Source organism: Saccoglossus kowalevskii, chromosome 22 (genome assembly GCF_978046115.1).
Source record: "Saccoglossus kowalevskii chromosome 22, keSacKowa6.1, whole genome shotgun sequence".
In the NCBI taxonomy this organism is placed as follows: Eukaryota; Metazoa; Hemichordata; class Enteropneusta; family Harrimaniidae; genus Saccoglossus; species Saccoglossus kowalevskii.
In genome coordinates this window covers 16,344,660-16,367,726 of record NC_140662.1, presented here as the reverse complement: position 1 = coordinate 16,367,726, position 23,067 = coordinate 16,344,660, and the positions used below count along the sequence as shown (strand labels likewise).

General features: G+C 34.8%; 1 protein-coding gene across 2 annotated transcripts in view; it reads right to left on the bottom strand.

Annotated features, from left to right (window-relative positions):
- Nucleotides 1-13,844, bottom strand: part of LOC100375250 (uncharacterized) — a 35,169-nt gene extending 21,325 nt beyond the window's left edge. For both annotated transcript variants that reach the window (XM_085496068.1, XM_085496069.1), the window contains exons 1-2: nt 13,662-13,844; nt 12,961-13,102 (exon numbers count right to left, since the gene is read on the bottom strand). In XM_085496068.1, the coding sequence (XP_085352194.1) occupies nt 12,961-13,011 (51 nt within the window). In that variant the 5' untranslated portion in view covers nt 13,012-13,102; nt 13,662-13,844. The remainder of the gene's footprint in view (nt 1-12,960; nt 13,103-13,661) is intronic.
- Between the last annotated feature and the right edge of the window lie 9,223 nt (nt 13,845-23,067).

Below are 23,067 nucleotides of genomic sequence, written 5' to 3'. Positions count from 1 at the left end.
AAGTAAATACTGAAGACCGAACTACTTTTGTGAATGTTAACTGCGTATCACTCCTACCCACATCATTTGCATATTAATACGCTGTGACCCAATGTATATATGAACACCGGTCTCTGATGTCACGCTTACACAAAACTGCATTAAGTGGTATCATAATAATAGTAACTCATGGCAACAAGACAGGTATACATAAGCAAGTCACAACAACATGTGGAACCTTGTACAATTTGAAAGCCACTGATTCATGTATACAATTTTGTTTACCACAACAGAGCATGTGGCTGGTTCGGGAACTAAGTGTAAACAACTAGGCTAGGATTGCGCAATTTCACTTTCATGCAGTTGTCACTAATTTGGGGTGTAAACCTTTATCACATTTGGAATAATGATTTATAGTCTACAATTAGACATGTAGGCTCACTTGCCAATAGCATAATAACTGTCAAGGTAAATTACAACAGACCGATTGGTAATGAGTATATTTTAGTCAATCATGAAGAATGTAACTAGGGGCAATGTAGCTTCTCAGAAGACTAGGGAGTAACAAAATACGCTTTGTGTTGTACACTCAGATCATCTAAACACATTTTTCTTGAAACCATTAAAAACACAGGTACTATAATAATATATATATATATTTACTACAGATGCTAGTTGCCCACTTAAGAACAGCAAGGTATTTAGGACAGGTAGGGTTCACTGTTGATATGAAGGTCTAATCTTTATTGTGGTGTGAAATGGTCACTGTCCAAGCATACACAAGATTTCAATAACTTATCTTGCACTACGAGCAATGAAAGTGTTAGTTTTTCGTATTCTAAATGATATGATCAACTACTTAATTTTCAATCTATGTTAAACAATACAATTTGTTTTTTGCAGTTACTGAAATATTTCAGCAAAAAAAAGACAGCAATAAAATACTGTAAAAGCACTAATGCATTAAAACTCATCAATAAACAAGTTCTCCTTGCATGTAGCGTAAATTTAAGTCAGCATATTTCAGCAATTTATGAAAGGGAACAGATTTTTCAAAATAATTATAAAGATACAATGTAAAAAAAATGCAATTTGTTGTTTTATAAGTTTGTGATAGAGCAAATACAGGAATTTTAAGTGTTTAGTTTGGTGTAAAGTACTTTATTTTCGTTTGGAATTAATTTTCGCTATAGGGATGTTTCGGTGAATATGAACATTTAAAATAACCAAAATGTCTTTTTGGTGGAAAAAGAATTTTTGATAGAAGGAAGTTTTACAGTTCAAGTCAGAGCAATAGACATTGTATGTGCAGACGACAATGAAGAGAAAATATTCAAAATATCAAACGTGTAATAGCGCAATCTAGATATGGTACTGCCATGGTGCTTCTGACTTTACCACATTAACAGTTGGTTATAGTGAGCTTCTTACTAGGAATGACAACAGAATATATATAATAACAGCATAATGTAAACATTTCACAGCAGGAAGAGTTGTGTAAATAATGCACCACAGGTAAATAACCAAGCTACATGGCTTCGTTTAGGCAGTTACAGCAAAATTATTCTCATCGTACATGATAGAAAATTATCATAGTGGAAACCCACTAAATATCATTTTTTAGATGCATTTCAATATTATGAATCATATCAGGCTTCAACATTTTTTATTATGAAGACAATTTTACACTAAAGTAACCGATGTAAATTTTGACCATTTTCCACAACATTTCAGACTTTTGTTTCTCAGCAACTCAACCCCATTTTCGGTTTCCTAATAGTATGAGATGATCTTGCACTTCCTTAAAAGTTTATGTACTTTTTTTTAAATTGTATATTTAAGATGCAATCACCTAATCACACAGGAAGAAATTGACCTTTTCACTGCCAGACTTACTCGCCCAAGTGTTTTTCTGGAAATGAACCCTAATTTTGGAGCAACTAACAAAATTTGAGTCAACTTCACTAAAAATATTTAGCTCGTTTTGTCCCACTCTTCTGAAGGAAAGTGCACACTAAACTATTGTGAATTTGTGATGAAAACTGATGGTAAAAAGGTTAAGTAAACCAAATGTCAGCATTATGAAGACAACATTTTCAAGTACAAGAAAGTATGGCATTCCCCATCTGACCTTTTTATGGGAATATTGAATTAAATATTCAAAGATACCTGTTACATTTTTAGTAACAAATATTCATACAACAATCCTAAATTACATGCCAAAGGTCTAGTGTCCTGTTGTCATTCCATTTTTGCTGACTAGAGTTGTTATTACTACATAAATTATAGAAAATATTCTGTCAACATATGGCAACAAGAGCCAAATGTGAGAATTACAACTTCAATATTAACTGAGGGCCGATGTTGACTTTTGTTGTCATTCACAAAATTGAACCCAAAAATTTTGATCAAGAGATGAAATTAAAAAATATCAAAATATTGACAAAATGTTCCATGAAATTTTTGGTGGGTAAAATTATGGCGTCCAAATGGTTAATGAAAGAATCATAGAAATATATTGGACTTGCCAGTAAACAGAGGAAAAGTTACAATTGGTTCACTGAAATACAGTACTGTAAAACCTGTATTAAAAGCCGCGGCTTCTATTAAAATGGTACAATGCAACAGAGGGGATGCGACTTCTATTAGAGCATCTACAAGTATGAGAAATGGGGTCTCAATTGTTTAAAAAGAATGGGTGCAGCTTCTACAGTCAAACCTGTGTTAACGACCACCTGTGCAGAGCGGCCACCTGCTCATAGCGACCACCTCAGTACAGTCCCTTCGCAATTTACACGTTAAAGACACTGGATATAGCGACCACCCTATTGTAGACCTATTCACACTTTAACCTTTGTATAACGACCACCAACATGTCCATCAGACGGTCTCAGCAAAAAGACAATAGCTACTTGCGAATCGCTAACAGGAAAGTGGCCATATGTTACGTTCAGATTACCGAGTACGCAATCTGTAGACAAGGGTGACAATCGCAACTTGGATTGTGAAGTTGCGAAAAAGTAAAAAAAAAAAAAAAACAGTTGAATATCATCTGAATGTAACGTCTGGAGACTGGAAAGATTTTAACAACAAATTAAAACAGTTTCATTCAAAGTTGGAAATGAAAAACTAGCTTGTTTCCGATCGGTACTACCCCGGTATACTATCGATCCCCAGCCGGCCAGCGCCACTTCTGTGGACTGTCTCGCACATGAAGAGCACATTCCTCCCGTCCCGAAAACAAGAAAAATGAACCAGTTTAATTAAATGAGAGATGTTTTATTTACCCTGTCGACATGAAATACCCGAACAAAATAATAAAACATTCGTTTATTTCATTCTCATCGCGGGATTGCAAAATCCGATCTATTTTGGCCGCCATGTTGTTTGTTGTTGATCGTTATAAATTATGCTAATGAAGCTAGCGCATGGGCAAAACTGAGGGGTCATCTCTGGGTTATTCTCAACGAAAAATGATTTCTATTTTGATCCTCTTTTTATAAACGGTAATATCAATAATTCGAGAAAAAATCATTTCGTTTGGGCAGTTTTGATGCGTCGATGCTTGCAACAAATAACTGTAAAATTGCGTGTACGATCATCGTGTTTCATTTCCGGTTCGTTTGACTTTTTGATTCAACGCCGAGAGTTGGAGCAATCGTTACGAGTTTGGTAAATTTTGTTTATTACCAATGCTTCTTCATTTTTAATGCTTGTTTGTTTGTTTTTTCAAACACGGCAACTTTGCCTGTGCATTTTGTCACAGTGTACAATCGACAATACTAACGATGGGACTGATTACCGCCTGTGATGGGCTGGGGAATAAGACTGCATGGCGAGAGTGTGAAAGTCCGAGCTGAAACACCAATGCGGCCGATCGTTGACAATCGTTCTTATGCATTAAATACACCAATGAATCCATGGGCAGAATCACTTGGTTTCAGTGAATTTACATGATATAATTTGTAGTAAAAAAGTAAAGCTGTGTAATTATCCAGATGAAAATGAGTGACTTATTAAAAAGACCAATTCATTGTAGGTTTGTTTTGCTGATGATCTCCCTTAAAATTCCCACCCTAATTAATATTCATGATTACATGAATAAATTAGGCCACCTCCATATAAAGACCACCTGTCTATAAAGGACAGTTTGGCTCAGTCCACTGACTGTCCTTTATAGACAGGTTTGACTGTATTAGGGATGCAGCTTCTAATACAGATTTTACAACTAATATTTTGCCATTTTGTAATATTTTGCTACAACCACCAGGTAATAAAAAAGATACATTTCTATATGCTATCAACAATACATAAAGCCTGAATGAATGGGAAAAAGTGTCAGCGGGCGACACTAAAGACAATATGTTGCAGCACAATGTACAAATCAAACAAACCACAAGGCGACTGGACGAGGTTGATGATAAATATTAAATCTATACAAAGGTTAATATGAACACTACTACTATTATCAAGCCAGAGTGGAAGTTTATCTTGCCCTTTACACACAGAGTGGGGATCAGATCTCGACTGATGTCACATGATAGCTAGTCAAGAATAGACTTGCATAAAAGGCTAGTTTATCTAGCTCAATTAAAAGCACCATCATTGTACAGCGGACAAATATTGTGCAAGACATTTTTGGGTACTGCACATCATATGTGACATCCTACAAAATCAGATGAAGGTTATCAACAACTATGGTACGTTTGAAAGTAGAAATTAGGTTGCCTGTCCATTGGACTGGTTGGTGATTAAAAGTACCTGTCCCTAGCAAGATAAATTAAAACATTATTGAAATTATAATTATTGGCTCATTAGTACTGTACATAATCATTAAGAATTCTGAAAGTAATTTTCTGGATATTAATAACTCTGTATTATCCCATTTGGTCAGTTAGTAAAACTTGATATCTTTTATTCACCAGTCCACCAGGGTCAGGTTAATTTGTACATTTTACCTGTCCGGAACAGGTGGACAGGCCTTAATTTTAGTCACTGAAATAATTTAGTACAAGGAGCAAGGGTACCTGTATGGAAATGCCAATACAATTGATAAATATAAAACAATGAGAGGTGCTATTCTTAACTACACCTAAAATAACCCAATTATTTATGTCAACATCATTAGGTTCAACAAAGTGGAAATTCTCTCTACTAATATCCCCACTAAAAACCTCATTCCGTTTGAAAGCAATAAAAAAAAAATTGTGCGAGGCACATGTTTCAAACTGACAAGGGATGATGAGCATCACATTTTTTTTTCCTGCCTTTCAATTTAAGCCTATTCACATAATTGGGCAAATGATATCATAGACCAAAATAAAAAGTTAGTCTATCAGGTGCAACAGAATGTATCAAAAGCTATCTAAGCACAAATAAATTGGAGTGGGGTCAATTGTGGCTGGGCAATATCACAAAATTCTGCCAAATGAAAATGACATTTTGCTAAGCAAAATAAAATGGGTCTGAATGAGACTTCCTGGACAGATTCAGCTCAAACTGTTTGGAGATAAGAAAAGAACATTAATTTTCGGTATTATTAACATTTCATGGCTTCAAAGTCAACAAGCAGGAGTTCACATTACTGCTTGCCATGAACCAGTAAACCATTGTTTTTGCTCTAAAGTAGTTTCTTGCATATTCCACTATCAAGAGTTCAACATTTATTCTCAAAATAGAAAGGGTTTTGTTTTAACTCCATAATCCTAGATAAATCACTAAAAATATTTCTTAAAAATTTTGTCAGTAACTCATCTACTCTTTTGTCTAGAACGCAAATGACCATGTATTACAATGACCAAACACTTTAAGCTGTAATGATTAATCTTAAGAAAAAAAGGGCACATCCTGGACAGGTAGAAATTTATGTAGACAGGTGAAATTCAAGTTCATTCATTTCCCAGCCAACTGAGAAATAATAGAGGTTGTAAATAATTTTTATGAGATGTTAAACTGATGAAATTGGAAAAGACAGCCCCAAAATTAAATTTTTGTTGCAATAATTGCACCTTGATTTGGGAAGGTAACATCATGAATTTGAGTGGGGTTTTCTTTTTTCAACACGACCCATGACCAAAAACAAGCATTTTTATTTTAATTTCAGTGCATCACTTCCCTATTCAAAACAGGAAGGACTTTCAGCAAACTCCTTAGATTTTCAAAAAAGCTGCCTGTGGGCAGCGAGAAGACACCGTCTAAATTACATACATAATTTGCTACCACTTGTAGCAGCCAAGTGAAGCCAAATGACATTACTCAGGATACTGAATAGCAGTAATTATAAATAATGTGTCAGAATTTTATCAAATCTTCCGCTACAAATACTTGGACAAGAGATGTCAACTGAATGCCAATACAGTACACGAGTGTGGTTGTGATTAGAATCACGAGAGCCCCAACCTTGTTAATAGGTCAAATATAAATTGAACAGCAAGTTAACCTTACCTGGGTCAAATGCAAAATCATCATACAAGATTACACAAACAGTGACAAACAGTATAGCATGATTGCAAACGTATCCACTTAGAACAGAGTCAAATACACTACACACGTGTTTAGATCCCAGTTAAAATAAACTATGCCAACATGTTATCTACCTGTAAAAGGCCCCTAGACAACACCATATATGGAGATCCCTGCATCATGAACTTTGACCTCTGAGCTGTGCGTAGATTGCTGAATATTTCATGTCAAATAATGTCTGGGTAAATTTGTGGCAAACTCGTCCTTTTCAAATCCACATAAACCATAATAAGCAAGACTGAATTTTCAACACTAATAACTTCATCAATAAATTGCACACATTCAGGCATGTAGCACACATTTTACACAAATTCTAGTTAATCATTCATTCAAATAATCGCAGCAAATGTGTGAATAGAGCTTAATTCAACACATGAAATGAACCAAATGATTCACTCCCACACCCTGATATCGACTCGAATTAGGCTATTTAAATGAGATTATTAATTAAATCATATCCAAAAGAACATCTGACAGTTTGACAGAAATAGTATTAATTTGAAATCTACAGTGGATAATAGTTAAATTACACCAGTTTCCAACATAGAATACATTTTACATCAGAGTTAATGATCAAGTATACAACAAATGCCTTATTTGATTTATACATGCTTTTCATACATGGTGTTCTTTTAGAAACCTTGAAGTTGCATCAAACAATTTTATATTTTATTGGCATTTGGTAACTTTTGATAGCATAATTACATTGATGTTTGAATTGCAAAAAAAATATATACAAATTTCAGTGACTTTCCACACCTCAATCATCATATTTAGAAACAAAAACACATTCTGAAATGTTTCCTTGCTTTTGATATTCACACAATTCAATGTGTTGTCTAATATTCTAAAAGACGAATAAACTTCCGAGTAGAACTTCAAGTGACATTTCAAGATTTAATTTACTATGAACAGGATAATAAAACGGTGCTTGGTTCCGCATTCAATCATCTTGTTCATGTACCCAGTTGATGGCCTGCTCGTTTGTAAACAGTTGATTTTTTTTTTTTTTATAGATGATTTTCTGTGGCAGGTAGCGAGAGATATTCTTTATTTCGCAATGTTTTACATATTTTTGAAAATTGTTCATGAGATTAGACAATTTTAGGTGTTTTTGTGAGAATCTTTTCTTGAAAATCGCAATGAAATGTCCACTGCTACCAAACATTGCATGCTTGCTAAATTTTTCTAGCATTTCTGATTACATGTGAAGGGGAGGGGCTAGGTCATAACAAATTTTCAGTTAGTTCTATACCCAGTGTTTCTTCTATGCCATGTTTTCAAAAAATTTTCCCAGTATTTTTTTTATCCAAATACTCCCGATTCAATCTTTTTTTGAGATGAAATTACAATATTTCTTGGTGCTAATTTTGCTTAAAACACTCTTTACTAGAAATAAAATTATTTCATGTTGATTTGTTGCTTTATCGCGGAACAAATTTCCATTATTTTATTCTTTTGAAGCAGTGAGCTATGAGTCGCAGTGACTTTTTCTAAATGTTAGCCTCAATTGAATAAAAATAATTACAAAACAGTATAGGATAATGAGAAAACAATGATCAAATAGAATAACAATTGGACTTTTTGCTCACTGTATAGTTTTCTTGATACAAAATGGCCATGAATATTTGGAATGTCAAAAATATTGGTCGGCTGGTACTGGGACATGTTAACTGAGATGCTTTTATGATACAGGAAACCTTATCTAGTGCATTATCTAGAATAACCAATGTTTCATACAAATAGGTGATGAAAATTCATAAAATAAGGCATAAAACTAAGTTTTCAGTATAGTTTTCAGTAATTGATTTAATAGTGATTTTTATTTTTGTAAATATGTACAGGATGCTACATTATTTTTTATGTTCAGCAAACTTTGAGTGATGTCTCTTTATAGTCTCTGTAACTGCCCTGTATTCATATGTTAATTTGTCATCTGTGCATTATGTAATCCAGTATTACCAGTATGAAATAGAGTTGTAGAAATACCCTATTTACATATGCACATATGCTATTAATAGAGCAAATATGGTGATATGAAACAATAAATACACAAGTGTCATTTTACATTTGTATTATGGGAGTTTCAAAATCATGATGTTACAGAAATACTATGTTGATAGCACTGAGAAATTCTAAATTTTCACAGGATTTCTAAAGTCCATGCATGATTTCAACCTGATTATGATTAAACAATTTGGTTGTCAGCTAAAATGATACTGGTTATATATATATGGGTGATAGACAAGTGCAATTCTGACTAGATTAATAGTCTGCACAGCACAATTTGCAATGTAAAAATTAGTATTAGTGACGAATAAATACATACACAGAAACTGGACCATCTAGTAAGCATTGCTGATCGTTATAATACAAAACAATGCAACCTTCACAACATAGAAATTGAAGTGAATTTATACCAGCAACCTGTCAATTTGTATCTACTGGTGCTTTGAGCAGAATCTGTAGTGGCACTGACAACCTACTACAACAAGGGTCCCTAATTTGTTTATTCACACTGACTGGAAATGTTCAAGACCAAGAGAACCGTTATCTCAGTTTCCTCACAACACAGGTTGTTATCTTCCAAGTTCCATATATCAGAACACACAAGTGCATTAAGCTGATTCCAGATAAGGCAAACTAGTAGTAATCTCTAGATGGAAGACAGTATCAATATCTAGTCCCACAGAAAATTCAACATAATATTACCCCTAGCCCTTTTTACTCAATTAACCACCTATTGTTTTTTTTAACTGACCCTAACGCGTTGATGACTGGTGCACTAAGAATACCACATTTGCTCCATTAGAAGTGCACATCCAATTGAAGTAAAGGTAAACCAACAATTACATCTGAACTTTGCAATACAACTTAGTTGATCAAAGACGCATCGCTGCATGCAAGAGAAAAACACTACTGATATCAAATACCGTATTGGTTTTATTAGAAGAGCATCTTTTAACCAAAAATAGTATTTGTTGTATACTGAATCATTAAAATTACTTATTTTGAAAATAGAAACACTTAATTCACGCACGCAAGTGTTTTGACATAGCAACAAGTACTGTGGAATACTTTATTTTCGCTGGAATTAATTTTCGCTGAAAAGGCTTTTTGGGCGTTTTGTATGGAATTTATTTTCACTGATTTTTGATGAGTTTAATGTGCAATATAGGAAAAAAAGTATATTCACTGGATTTTATTTCCACGGAATCATCCTTTCAGCGAAAATAAATTCCAAACGAAAATAAAGTATTCTACAGTATTTAGTATGTGTGAGCCAAGTGTGTGTGTCATCAGTGGCAAGAAGAGAATACTAAAACATAAATTGCAAGTTTTAATATCAGCTTTAAAGTGAAAATTGAGAGGAAAAAATAAACAAGCGAGTGATTAGAGGTCAAACGACAAAAAAAAATTATTTTTTAAATAATTCAGATCAAAAGCTTTTTAAAAATGTATAGGTTTGACAGGTTTTATTACAGCCACCCATTTCACCAACACTTTTAAGCAAAACACTACCCTACTTCCTTTAAAATATCTCCAATGACGTAGCAAAATAATGGGTATAGGTGGCTCTACACGAAGTATGTTGGTTATTTCCAGGTATTCACAATTGTATGGATGACTTCAAGTACCAAGCCACTAAGGGGCTTTCCAACATTATTGCCTGTCCGACTACAAGATTTTGAAATTAGTAAACTACTCGGCCTCCACGGAAAAATTTTAATTTCTTGCCTGATTTTTTATAAAAAGGAAGATAAAACTTTAATACACCTGTTTATACATTGCATTTGGACCCATGAAGTGCAAAATCCTTTTTTTTTCGCTTGGAATTAATTTTCTCTACTTTCGCTGCAGGAATGATTCAGTAAAAATAAAATCCAGCGAATATACCTTTATTCCTATATTTTACATTTATCTCGCTAAAAATCAGTGAAAATAAATTCCACACAAAAATTTCTTTTCAGTGAAATCTAATTCCAGCTAAAATAAAGTATTGCACAGTATTTAATAATTGGGGCTAATATCTAAAATTTATGCCAAGTGACTACTAGGTTCAGCAAAATTGAAAACCACATTTATGTCAACCTACTAAGCAATGCATTTACCATGCTAGGCAAGTTTGGTTGATTCCAACTTGTGTAAATTCAATAAATGTAGTAAAGAATACTTGTAAAAAAGAAAAACATATTGCAATTGGTGAAATGGAAAGATTTTCCAATAGAATAAATCATGCATCAATTTTAAAATTTATGTACACTTAATCTGGTTGGTTTGAACTTTTGTTATTTTTGCGTTTTGTATTTTATGTAAAATATGTTTTGGTTTTGATTGACTAAATCAAAAAAAATTACGCCTGACAGCCGACGAGGAATTTGGCAGCTCACAGCATGGGCTATACAGTTGGGCCATGCAGTAGATGTGCAAAGCAAAAATTCAAATAAACCTAGAGACAATAATAGCACAGTAACAAACTTGTTTCAAGTGTTCATTAAAGTGATATCACAAAGCCTAATTTCACAAAAAATGTATTAAATTTTAAACAATTTAAAACTAGCAATTAAATGAGTTCACACAGAATAAAGTTGACAGCCATATGGATTCTCGTCTGAACAAAACGTACATCTATATTAATATTTTATATTAATTGCATTCAAGCACACTATAAATATGCACAATATAAATTAATGCAGATTGTTTCTAGCTTGACCCCTACCTTTTTTGCAATTCCCAAACTAACAGCTGTTGACATATGAACAACAACTGTCACTGACAAATACAATGATTCCTACTTGACTTTTGAAACGCATTATGCTCACACCAACCTTTCTTTAGACATTTAAAAATTACTTACTGTACAAATAGAGATTAAGCAGATAAACAAAGTAACAAATCAAATGAACAAGCATTGAACTTATGTTGGCATTCATAAAGTTGTAGACCATAAAACCACCATAAAAGATGCAGCTAAATGCTTACTAGACATAATTGCTTTGATAAAGCATTATCAGAGGTTTGAAAATATTAAACTAAGTTTAACATAGAAGATTGCTCATAAAAATCTGCAGAACTATTGAGGGCACATTTCTCCTGATTTGTGTCATGTACATAAGAGAGCAACTGCAATATACAACACATCAAAAGTAATCTAATGAAGCCTTTCCTTAAGGAAACCCTGCAACTGAAAGAAGCCCTACATTACAAGGAAAAAAACACCAAGGCTATGCAAACGGCACAGAGAGTAATGAACTCTGAATTACACCATGCCAGACTTTATACTTTTTGCCTTCCATGACCCGTGAATAACCTCAATATTCAAAATGCGAAGCCACTCCCACTCTTGAAAAATACTGCACATGCTCACCGCAATCTGTACCATGTGGACGTACATAAATGGGTAAACGCTACATAGCTTTTTTCACAACTACAAATGGTTATATTGGAATCTGATTCAGCATACAAATCTGGCCATGGATCTTATTCTAAACAAGGATGTTTCATGAATACTGTCAGCAGTAATAAGGATTTTCCTGACATTACAGATCATTGTAGTTGTACAGTTTGAATAAATTTAACTTAAATACAGAGAATCATGTTCATAATCCTAGTTGTCCCCACAGCTTACACTAGTTTTAAATGCCTACACACTAACCACAGGGTAAATATGCCAAAGAATAATGTGTACGAAATAAATAATGGGGAACTAAACAGACAGGGCCTGAAAGGCCTGTGAACCCAAGCAGTTCACAACAGGTCATACAAGACTGCAAGAGCAATGTCACCCTGATAAGATTATCACTGGATGAGAGACTCAGTTTTGATGAACATTGCTCAACACTATAAAACTGCAAGCCAATTCAACTGACCATTTCTAAGGTTTTTATTAACAGATGTTACATCAGTGAAAAGCTACTCGTACATAGTTTAATTTTACAATACAAGAATGTTTAAAATTTAGCAGTTATGCCTAACAGTCTTTGAAAATGCTAATTAAAAGTAAATTGCACAATGACTATGTTCTGAAAATATATTCAGCAAATGCTGGTTGAAACATGTCCTGTATAAACACAAGACTAAATTCATTTATAATTGTAATGATTAAATATTTGTGTCAGATGCATTACACAGACTACAGAATTTTAGGAAATTGTAGGGGTATCAAATAAATGATTTAAAAGTAGACAGTTAAATGAGTTGAAAGTCATTTAAAGAATGTCGAGATACTTGTATAGCGAATATTTAACATTGGAACTGATACACCACCAATGAACATGCCGGCCATGCATACGTATATTGACAACGAATAAAACCGAGGCATCAACCGCACTTCCGGGATCGATCTGCAACTACGCCCACTTCTCCCACATCCAAGATATGCGTACATGTGCCAGTTGATCAAGGTAGTATTACCCTTGTTAGACGTTAAAATATTACAAGATTTTCAAGCAAACTTACCGGTTGGTTGAGTTGCAGCTCAGCCCCGCCGTTGCCCCGGTCGGAAGTCATGGGCGGCAAGCTAGCTGGGTCCTCGGACACTGTGCTACCCGACACTATTGTTATATATGTTGATTTATTCCAAAATACGTGAAGTCAGGTTCTAAATAGCAAAGAATAAACATATTTCGATTGATAAAATACGAGTAATGCAGGGCCGGCGGATATAATTGCTGAATGTGCAGTCCGTTAGGCGTTATTGATAATATGCGTCGGTCCGAAGTCCCGTATGGCAACGGTGACCTAAACACGCGGAAACCATTTTAGAGTTAAAATAAACACCCATAACTGCATTGATGAATTTGAATGAACTGCAATATGGAATACGAATTGAATATCTTGTCAAAGAACGAAATTGTCAACGTGGTACTGACGTTTGACAACAACTTCACCTGGGTTTCGCTTCAAACGAACGCGACAAAATGGCGTATTGAAACATGCAGGACTTCCAATATGGGGCTGTGTTTTTGGCATTAAACGGATCAAATGAGATTGTTGGACGTGTGACTGCCAACGCAACTTCATCTCCATGTCAAAAATGGGAAGAACTGTTAAATACTCTATAAAAACGATGATTTTGCTGACTTGGATGTACCAGCACGTGACATAATGGCGGATTTTTTCCAAAACATCCAACAGAATATTATACTACGTGTACTCACTTTGACCGGTTGAATTCGCGATTTGTAATCCTTACAGGCAGATGTACGTCGACGAGCAAGCACTCCAATAGCCAAAATACTACCTGAGGTAGTTTAATGCCGGAGGAATTGCCAACACCGGTACAAATTTACAGCCCAAACGCGACAAACCCCTTCCTGGTAACCCTGATTCGTGTTGCAATGCTAGAAAGGTGACATCTAATTAGTATGCAATTCATCCCATGTAGTCTTCCGCAGGCAGTGAAAAATATAGTTCTAAGGTTGACACCATATTCTCGGCAACATGGTGCCAGTTTTAGCATTATATCCTAGTCGTTATCTTTATTAATAAGAAAAGACAATTTTAGTCAGGTTCCTATCAAATTATGTACGATTTCTGTCATACAGTTGTCTTCCTATGGAGTGTCGCATTGCGGCAACGGCACCGTGTAACACAGACGAAGAAACCCCGTCGACGTAGTCGCCTCATTAGCATGAGGATTATGATAATACGGGCATGGGGGGAGGGGGGGGGCAAGTGTTGCGGCTCTTACAAGCACGGTATTGTACATCACATACATACGTTTCAGAAGCGCTCTTTTTCTTAACACCAATAGTTTTGTCACTACGCAACAAGCTTCGTAACTTCAACCAAATGTCTTTTCAAACTCGATTACAACTGTAATCAAAGAAAGCTTAGAAAGAACTCCCGTGTGCTGAGAGTATTGAAGACACATTAAAAATTAATTAAAAATTACTTGTACCTGACATATTGACGGAAAAGCTGAAAACTAATTATGTAAATCAGGTAACAAATATGAACAGAACAGAACAAACAAATTATGAATTATTATGCTAATTAGAGAATTAATATGAACAAATTTTAACCCAAAAGTAATCAGGCCTGTCTATTGTTCTAGAGCATTTATGTACCAAATTTTATTCAAATGTGATGATCAGTAATTGAGATATCAGTGTTAATTAATTATGTTAATTAGGAGATTAATAAGCATAAATATTCACCAAAACCTAATTGGGTTTCTGCATAGTTCTCTTTAAAAGTTTCATTAAAATCCAATTTGTGGTTTTTTATATATCAGTGGAACATTATGCAAATTAGGTAATTAAAATCCAATCAGGTCTCTGCATAATCCTAGAAGATCTATGTAGCAAGTCTCATTGAAATATGATGATTACTACTTGATATATCAAAAGCTGAAAATTAATTAATTATGCAAATTAGATAATTAATATGTACTCATATTACCCTAAAAACTATCAGGTCTGTGCAGTGTCCTATGACATCTATGTACCAAGTGTCTATGTATTGTGTGCCAAGTTTCATCAAAATCCAATGAGTGTTTTTTTAGATATCAGTGGAACAGTCATGGAACAGCTAAAAATCAGCTAATTATCATGCAAATTAGGTAATTAATATGCATAGATTTTTACCAAAACATAATCAAATCTGCGCATTGGCCCAGAGCATCTATGCACCAAGTTTCATCAAAAACTGATGTATGGTTCTTGAGATATCAGTGGAACAGACGGACACACATACACACACACACATACTTGTATTGCTATATGTTCCGAGGACTTCATTGGATTAACTTTTAATATAGTTGAATTAACTTTTAATATAGTTGCGATATGAACTCGATTAAAACGCGTTCCTATATAGGGTTGCGTTTTAATTGGAGTTTAATTAAACTCAATTACAATGCAATACAATGGAGAATTGCATTTTAATTAAGTTTAATTAAACAAGAGTTGAATATCCCGTGACTGAACATAGAAATGTTTGCGAAGCTTAGGTTTAGTATCGGGGTAAGGTATGGTATAATTATATTAATATTAATATAACGTGAACCATACCTTCCCCCGATACTAAACCTAAGCTACGCAAAACGTATTAATAATCGAATTAACTATTAATATAAATTATGTTTTCCGAGGACTATGAAAAAGGTCCTCGGAAGGTGTGTATGTCCTCGGAAGTATCTATATATCTGTATTTTTGTACTCGGAACATATAGCAATCCAAGTACACCCACCCACCCACACACACACACATACACATACACACACACACACATACAGACACACTAACTGCAAAGACTCCCTTTTTGTGCTTCGCACACGGGAGTCAAAAAGACAAGTTTCTTTGTGTACATACTTTTAATTCATGTAATTTAAAATATAATAACATTATATATTATTATAATTATCATTATTTATGAATGAAGACTATTATTATGTAATTATATAATAACATAGAAATAAGACTGACCACAAGTATTTTACATTACTTTATTTAAAGCTCAAAATCCCCCTTGGCGAATTAATATGGTTACATTGAACAAAAAGACTAAATACAGAATACATATCATAAAAACTACTGTTACAATACGGACAATACAAACCACGAACACAAAACAAACGACTGACTACAATCGACAAAACACACATTAGACAGATTAGACAACAGCATCGCCTAACACAGTCAATTGCCATATACTCATCTCCTCGTCCAATATGACACTGTGACGGGTTCATCATTGTTTAAATAATCCAGGACGAATTACCTTATATGGTATAATAACCCCGTTTGAAACTCACTAATCAGCAGCTTATTTCATTCAAGTAATATGTCAAATGAATGAGTAGGATGAGTAGTATGCATAAAAAAATAACACAACCTCCATATTAAGAGCACCTGTCTATAAATACATTTTTTATGAAGGTGAAAGGTTTCATAAAAACAAAAAAGACGAGGTACCCGACTCGTTTCCATTGAAAGAAATTAACGCGGTCCCCATAAAGTATATACATGTAGCGTTATTGAAGGGTACGCGGTCAGTGATCAGCTGTTGCACCTGTAGTGTAATTAACATACATTTCCGACTTTCAAAAAGATCAATTAAATGTGAAATAGTCGATTTAAATGAAACTTCGAAATATTGCATGTGAAAACGTCAAATTTTGCCAAAAATATTCATCTGCGATCTGTTCCTCCGTGCACCGACTGGAAACTACAGGAGGCAAACATCACCACAGAAAAAATGGAGATTTTCAAACATTTTATCGCCGGAAAGCTCATAGAAACTAAAATGTCAATATTTGAGTTAAAACCAGGGTTTCCAATGTGTCGGATGAAACTGTATAAATCAGGATATCACTTCAAGCGTGCATGTGACGCAAACTCGTAACAGTTTCTGAGACTTCGTGAAAAAAAATCAGTTATTTCTGCCACTTGATGACCGGTTACAAAGTACAATTCTGATAAATATGATTTATATAATCTGCAATTATTATTTATCGCTGTAAATTCTTTGGCAGCTGATTTCAAATGACACAAAAAGGTTTACAATAACGGAATTATTAAGCTTTCCTTCGCCTTATTAGTTTTTGACGCTCTTATCTTCTTTGCAAACTCATACTGACCTTGCCACAAGCAGCCCGGGGAGGTGGGGTCACTAGTAGAAACCTACTAACGGGTATGCAAGGCACCCAAACGGTCCATAAATTATGTTTTCAAATTGACAAGGGGTAATTTTTTGACATTTTCATAAATCAAAGCAGTGCTGATAAAACTGTACTAATAGTAGTGCGTGTAATATGTCACAATGGTAGGTTCATTTCGCCATGGTTTCTTATCCTGCAAAAACGTTTAAATCACTTTAAGGGGTGGGCTTCCTTGACAATTTTGACAAAAATGTTACTTTACTGGTTATAACTTTGAGTTACGCAAACGATTAACCCCAAACAATTTAGTTAATGTAACACGTTTGCAAAAAAAGCGTTTTACGTGTAATATACCGTAAACAATGGTAGAAATATCTACATGCAATATTAGCCTATTTGTCCCATTTGCATAATAGATAGCCATGTCTTATTTGCAAACTGGGTCGCCACGTCTCATTTGCATGCTGGATAGCCTATAGCCATTTCTTATTTGCAAACTCGATTGCAATGTCTAATTTGCATACTGGACAGCCATGTCTTATTTGGATACTAGATCGTCATGTCTCATTTGTAAACTGGTCCGCCATGTCTCATTTGCATACTGGGTCGCCATGTCTTATTTGTACACTGGACAGCCATGTTCTATTTGCATACTGGATTACCATGTTTTATTTGCATACTGGGTTACCATGTCTCATTTGCATACTGGGTTACCATGTCTTATTTGCATACTGGGCAGCCATGTCTTATTTGCATACTGGGTTACCATGTCTTATTTTCATACTGGATAGCCATGTCTCATTTGCATACTGAATCGCCATGTCTTATTTGCATACTGGGCAGCCATGTCTTATTTGCATACTGGGTTACCATGTCTTATTTGCATACTGGATAGCCATGTCTCATTTGCATACTGAATCGCCATGTCTTATTTGCATACTGGGTCGCCACCTCTCATTTGGATACTGGACAGCCATGTCTTATTTGGATACTGGATAGCCATGTCTCATTTTCAAACTGGACCGCCATGTCTCATTTGTATACTGGGTCGCCATGTCTTATTTGCACACTAGACAGCCATGTTCTATTTGCATACTGGATTGCCATGTCTCATTTGCATACTGGATTTCCATGTCTCATTTTCATACTGGATTACCATGTCTTATTTGCATACTGGGCAGCCATGTCTTATTTGCATAGTGCATTGCCATGTCTCATTTGCATACTGGATCGCCATGTCTTATTTGCATACTGGGCAGCCATGTCTTAATTGCATAGTGCATTGCCATGACTCATTTGCATAATGGATAGCCATGTCTTATTTACTGGATTACCATATCGGGAATACGCTCATTTCCCAAGCGTTAATCGGGATTCCCTAAGCACGCCACCAAAAGCAGTAATCATTCTAGGCTTGGAGAACCGAAAACACCGGCACCTGCAATTAAAGAGAATGTATTAATAGGCTCATCAATATATTTTTACAGGGAGTAAACCACCGTTTTCACAAATCCAATGAGTGATGTTTATCGAAAACGAATTATGTCAGAGTGTGCTGGTTATGTTTTAGAGGAAGTTATACAGTGTGAACTCATAGTGGAAACACAGTGACGGACAGAAAGCTGGGGTCGCTATAAACGTTTTATAAATACAAATCAAAATGGCTGTTAGAATTAAAATTGACCAATCTAGAAATGGTATTGTGACATCATCGTTAATTCTAATTAATATTAATCAGCAAGCGCTCCATTTTGATTAAAGTGGATGATTGTAGTTGCTATGTCACAATGTGTTGAGCCCTGAGCCAATCACCACCAACTATTTAAATTTGTTTGAAAGCTGATTGGTATTTTGTTATGATATGTTTATAAACTAAAGTACAGCTTTCTGCCTTTCACTGTACTCATATTTACTACATTTCAAACATCAGCTCGATCAATTTAGTAACTATGTCATGGTGTTGAAGTAATGAACAATCAAATTATGAGTAAGCATAAATACCTTATTGAGACATTGAGAAAATTAATTAATAGACTCAATGCATTTATTGACACTGACCTACTGGGATGCATAAACATTATGTCAGAATTTGAATCCATAAATTTCATTTCAGTTTTAGTATGTAAATATACAATAAAGTACAAATTTGAATGCATCTATTGACGCAATACATAAACTCGTACATAACCAGATAAATCTGGTCTTACAGTAATACACATCAAATAAGTAATGTAAACATCGTTCGTGCAGTTGTTCAGCAGTTATGTTGGTATCCATGGTAACGATTTGATAACAATATGAATCTTTAAAAACTGAGCTCTGAGCGATTTCTTTAGGCTCTACCACAGACCTTAACGCGCAATTCAGAATGTCCTTGGGATATGTATAGTACGAGCCTGACATGTAGGCGTGAGTGACGCCCTCGCCGACCGAACGGCATCAGCCTCCACTAACGCGTGTTTGGAGCACCGCGGAGGGTGAACTCACGCGACCCTGTCAGGCTAGTATAGAACGGGTCCGTGAAAGAAACTGGAAAAACTACAACCATGCATAATATATTAATAGTAATACACGTACAATGTACTAGCAAATCATGTCATTTTGGAACTGCGTGTCACTCCCTGTGTCAACACATTGGAAATAGCACGTTGGAAATATGTATACTGATATAATATAATGTTATTTGCATAAAACTAGAATATGCTGAATATGCTAATCACCCTTATTGTATTCACTGTCAGTTATGACAATTCGAATTCATTGTTTGTCCAACATTGTGGACAATTGTATTTATTATTATGGTACTATGATACAGTATGCAACAAGATTAGTTCAAAATCAAGATCAATATCAGTCAGCCGACCATCTAGTCTGACCTGTAGGCGTGAGTGGCGCCCTCGTCGGCCGAACGGTGTCACACCCGACTAACAAAAAATCGTCTGAGGAAGTGAAAAACTACATCGTTCTGTCATGCATGTGGTGGGTTTGGAGGACCGGGAGGGCGCAACTCACGCGAACTTGTCAGGCTAGTGACCATCGTGTTTCGATGAACTGCACCACAGGATTGTCATTATGTAACAATAGAATAACAGTACACGTATACTTGTATTCCTTAGGGCATGGAGCTAAAAAAAGAGCTCCATGCTTAGGGTTTATTCAAAAGACCGTAGATGCAAATAGTCAACGAGATCTCGTTGGGCACGAAAGAGACATGAGACTTGTTTGTCTCTGTGCTGAACGATACGAGTTTAAGAACAGAAGACGAGATCTCGTTGAGTTTCATTCACCTCAGCTAACAATTCAAAAATAGAAATAAGATACTTTTATCTGTTGACGCAAAATTGCAACGGTGACGACTGGTCTTTTCTGCCACGCCCTCTATAGTTGTTAAAAGGGATTATGAAATTGCCATGACTGGGCCAATCTAGTCAAATAATTAAACCCTTTTAGCATCGTCTCAATATGCCATTCAATATGTTCTACTGGTATTTAGTTTTGTATTTCGACCAGAAATTGTTGTTGTCAATAGAACGATGCTCACCATATCATAACGGTAGTTATTCTATTTCAAAGAGACTGCTCATTTTAATCTCAGAATAGTAATACAATTATTATATTACTAGTCTGAGTTTAAATGTACTTTGACCACTCGTCATGATCGCAAGTGTGAGTAGCCAATCAGTGAAATCGCCACAGTAGGTGATTTATGGACTAACATTTTTAATGTTGTTTACTGAGTTATTTCATGTAGTATACTCATGTGACACTATAGATCTGCTTAGTGATGTCAAACAATGAACGAAATACAAGTACAACTAAAAGTCAAAGATCACTTTGAAATATGTGGTTATTTTGTACGTGAGAAATGGATTGCAACTGAAGTAATAGTTGTAGAATGAAAACGTTAATAGAAATTAGTCTACATTATAATGGCTTTTCATAGCTGTATACTAGTATTTATGTTATCAGTGTTGGTGTACAAAAAAATGCAGTTCTCATTCATTTTTTAGTGACTGTCAATTATAAACAATGAAAGATCTAGATAAATTATAATTAAATGTTAGGGGAGTATTGAGCATGTTAAAAATATGGTGTTACACGAAATGTCAGTCAACCTCCTAGGAATAAGATCATACTTATATTGCACAAAATTATTTAATCAACACATAAACAAGTTGGACATTTTAAATCAAATAACATGTGTGTTGTTCATATAAAAATCAGTTAAAGCATGTCTGAAAATTGGTTAAGAACACTAGAAAATATAATCATTATGGCCGCCAGTCATAAACCAGATGGACATTTTAAATCAAATAACAAAACATGCGTGTTCATATCAAAATCAGTAAAAACATGTTTGAAAATTGGTTAAGAACATGTGACTATAAAATCAACATGGCTGCCAGTCAACCAGTTTAAATCAAATCATAAAACAAACTAATCTGCATCAGGTGTGATGTTCATACCAAGTTTGAATAAAATTGAATATTTTGTTGGGTTATTTTGGCAGACTAAAAATAGCCACCAGTCTGTCAAAACAAAACAATAAAAACCAACATGGCTGCCAGTTAAATCATAAATAAAGGAAATGACAGTCAGTCAATGCCAAGAAATTGTTGATGACATGTTCGAATGTTAATTATTGTTTTGTTTGTTTTTTTACACATAAATGGTCACCAATCGGCCATTTTGAGTCAAATTAGAAAACAAACTCAAACAACACTTATTGTGGGTTACTGACATGCACCAGTAACCCACCATGAGTGTTGTTCACATCATGTTTAAATGAAATTGGAACATGTATGGCGGAGAAACAGTATTGATAGTGATGACAATACTAAGTTTGAATTGAATCAGTCGAGACATGCCTGAGAAACTGTTGACAATATGTTCAAATGTTGATTTTTTTTTTTGTGTGTGTGACAAAAATGACCACCAGACAACCAAATGAAAAAACAAACCGATGAGCATAAGTATTCCATCTTGACTTGTCTTTGTACCAAATTTGACCACAATTGGTCCAGATATGACAAAGATATTTTGATAGACAAACAGAAACCAAAACACGAGTCCCTGTTATGGACTTTGTTTGATGAGGGCTAAAAATAGGTAGATCAATATAAATTGAGTATGAAATTGAGTCGGTCATTCATTCATTCATTCATTCATGTACTGTGGCACAATTTCATTAATGTGATCCACGATGCCCGCAGAAAACAATTAGCTGCTGGGGTTAGTGTGTAGGAAGTTTAACTTATTGTACTTGAATACAAGATAAATAAATAAATATCACATCATAACATCTGATGAAAACCTAAGAATTACTGTTGACTTTGCGTAAATATAATTGAAGCAACCAGTGTATCAGGAGTATATATAAATAGTTAACACCACAACACAGCAGGGAGTTGTTATGCCCCACATCTGGCAATTCAGTGAGGCTACCTAGAGCTTCTGAACAAATCAGAAATCTCAATAGCAGGACTAAATGTCCAGTTTTTGGGTCTCACTCATTTTCTCAGGCCAAGTCTTTGTTCTCATAAATTGCCTGGGATTTTTATACAAACCATGTGATAACAAAGTTGTAACAATAACTTTTACAAAGGTAAGGTTAAAAACTCTGAACTCACACAATGACAGACACATGGCTCATTGAGCTATCTTGAGCTCTATGGCATTTATTGGCCTTAAAGTGCCTGTGTACACGTTCCCCATTTTAGATCTGTGTTCCACTGAAATGGGCAGTTATTGATTTTTTTGCTGAATATGATTACTCGTATCCAAGTAAATTTCAGATATTTCTCATGCTGTAGCCACGCCCACCTATACTGAAACGGTCAACTGTTTCCGGATTTCCGACTCTCGCCGAAAGTGCGCCACCAAATGTATTTGAGAAAATTTATCATAAAATTGAATGACAATGTTCATTGGTTTATTGCGTATTATCATAAGGCTATTG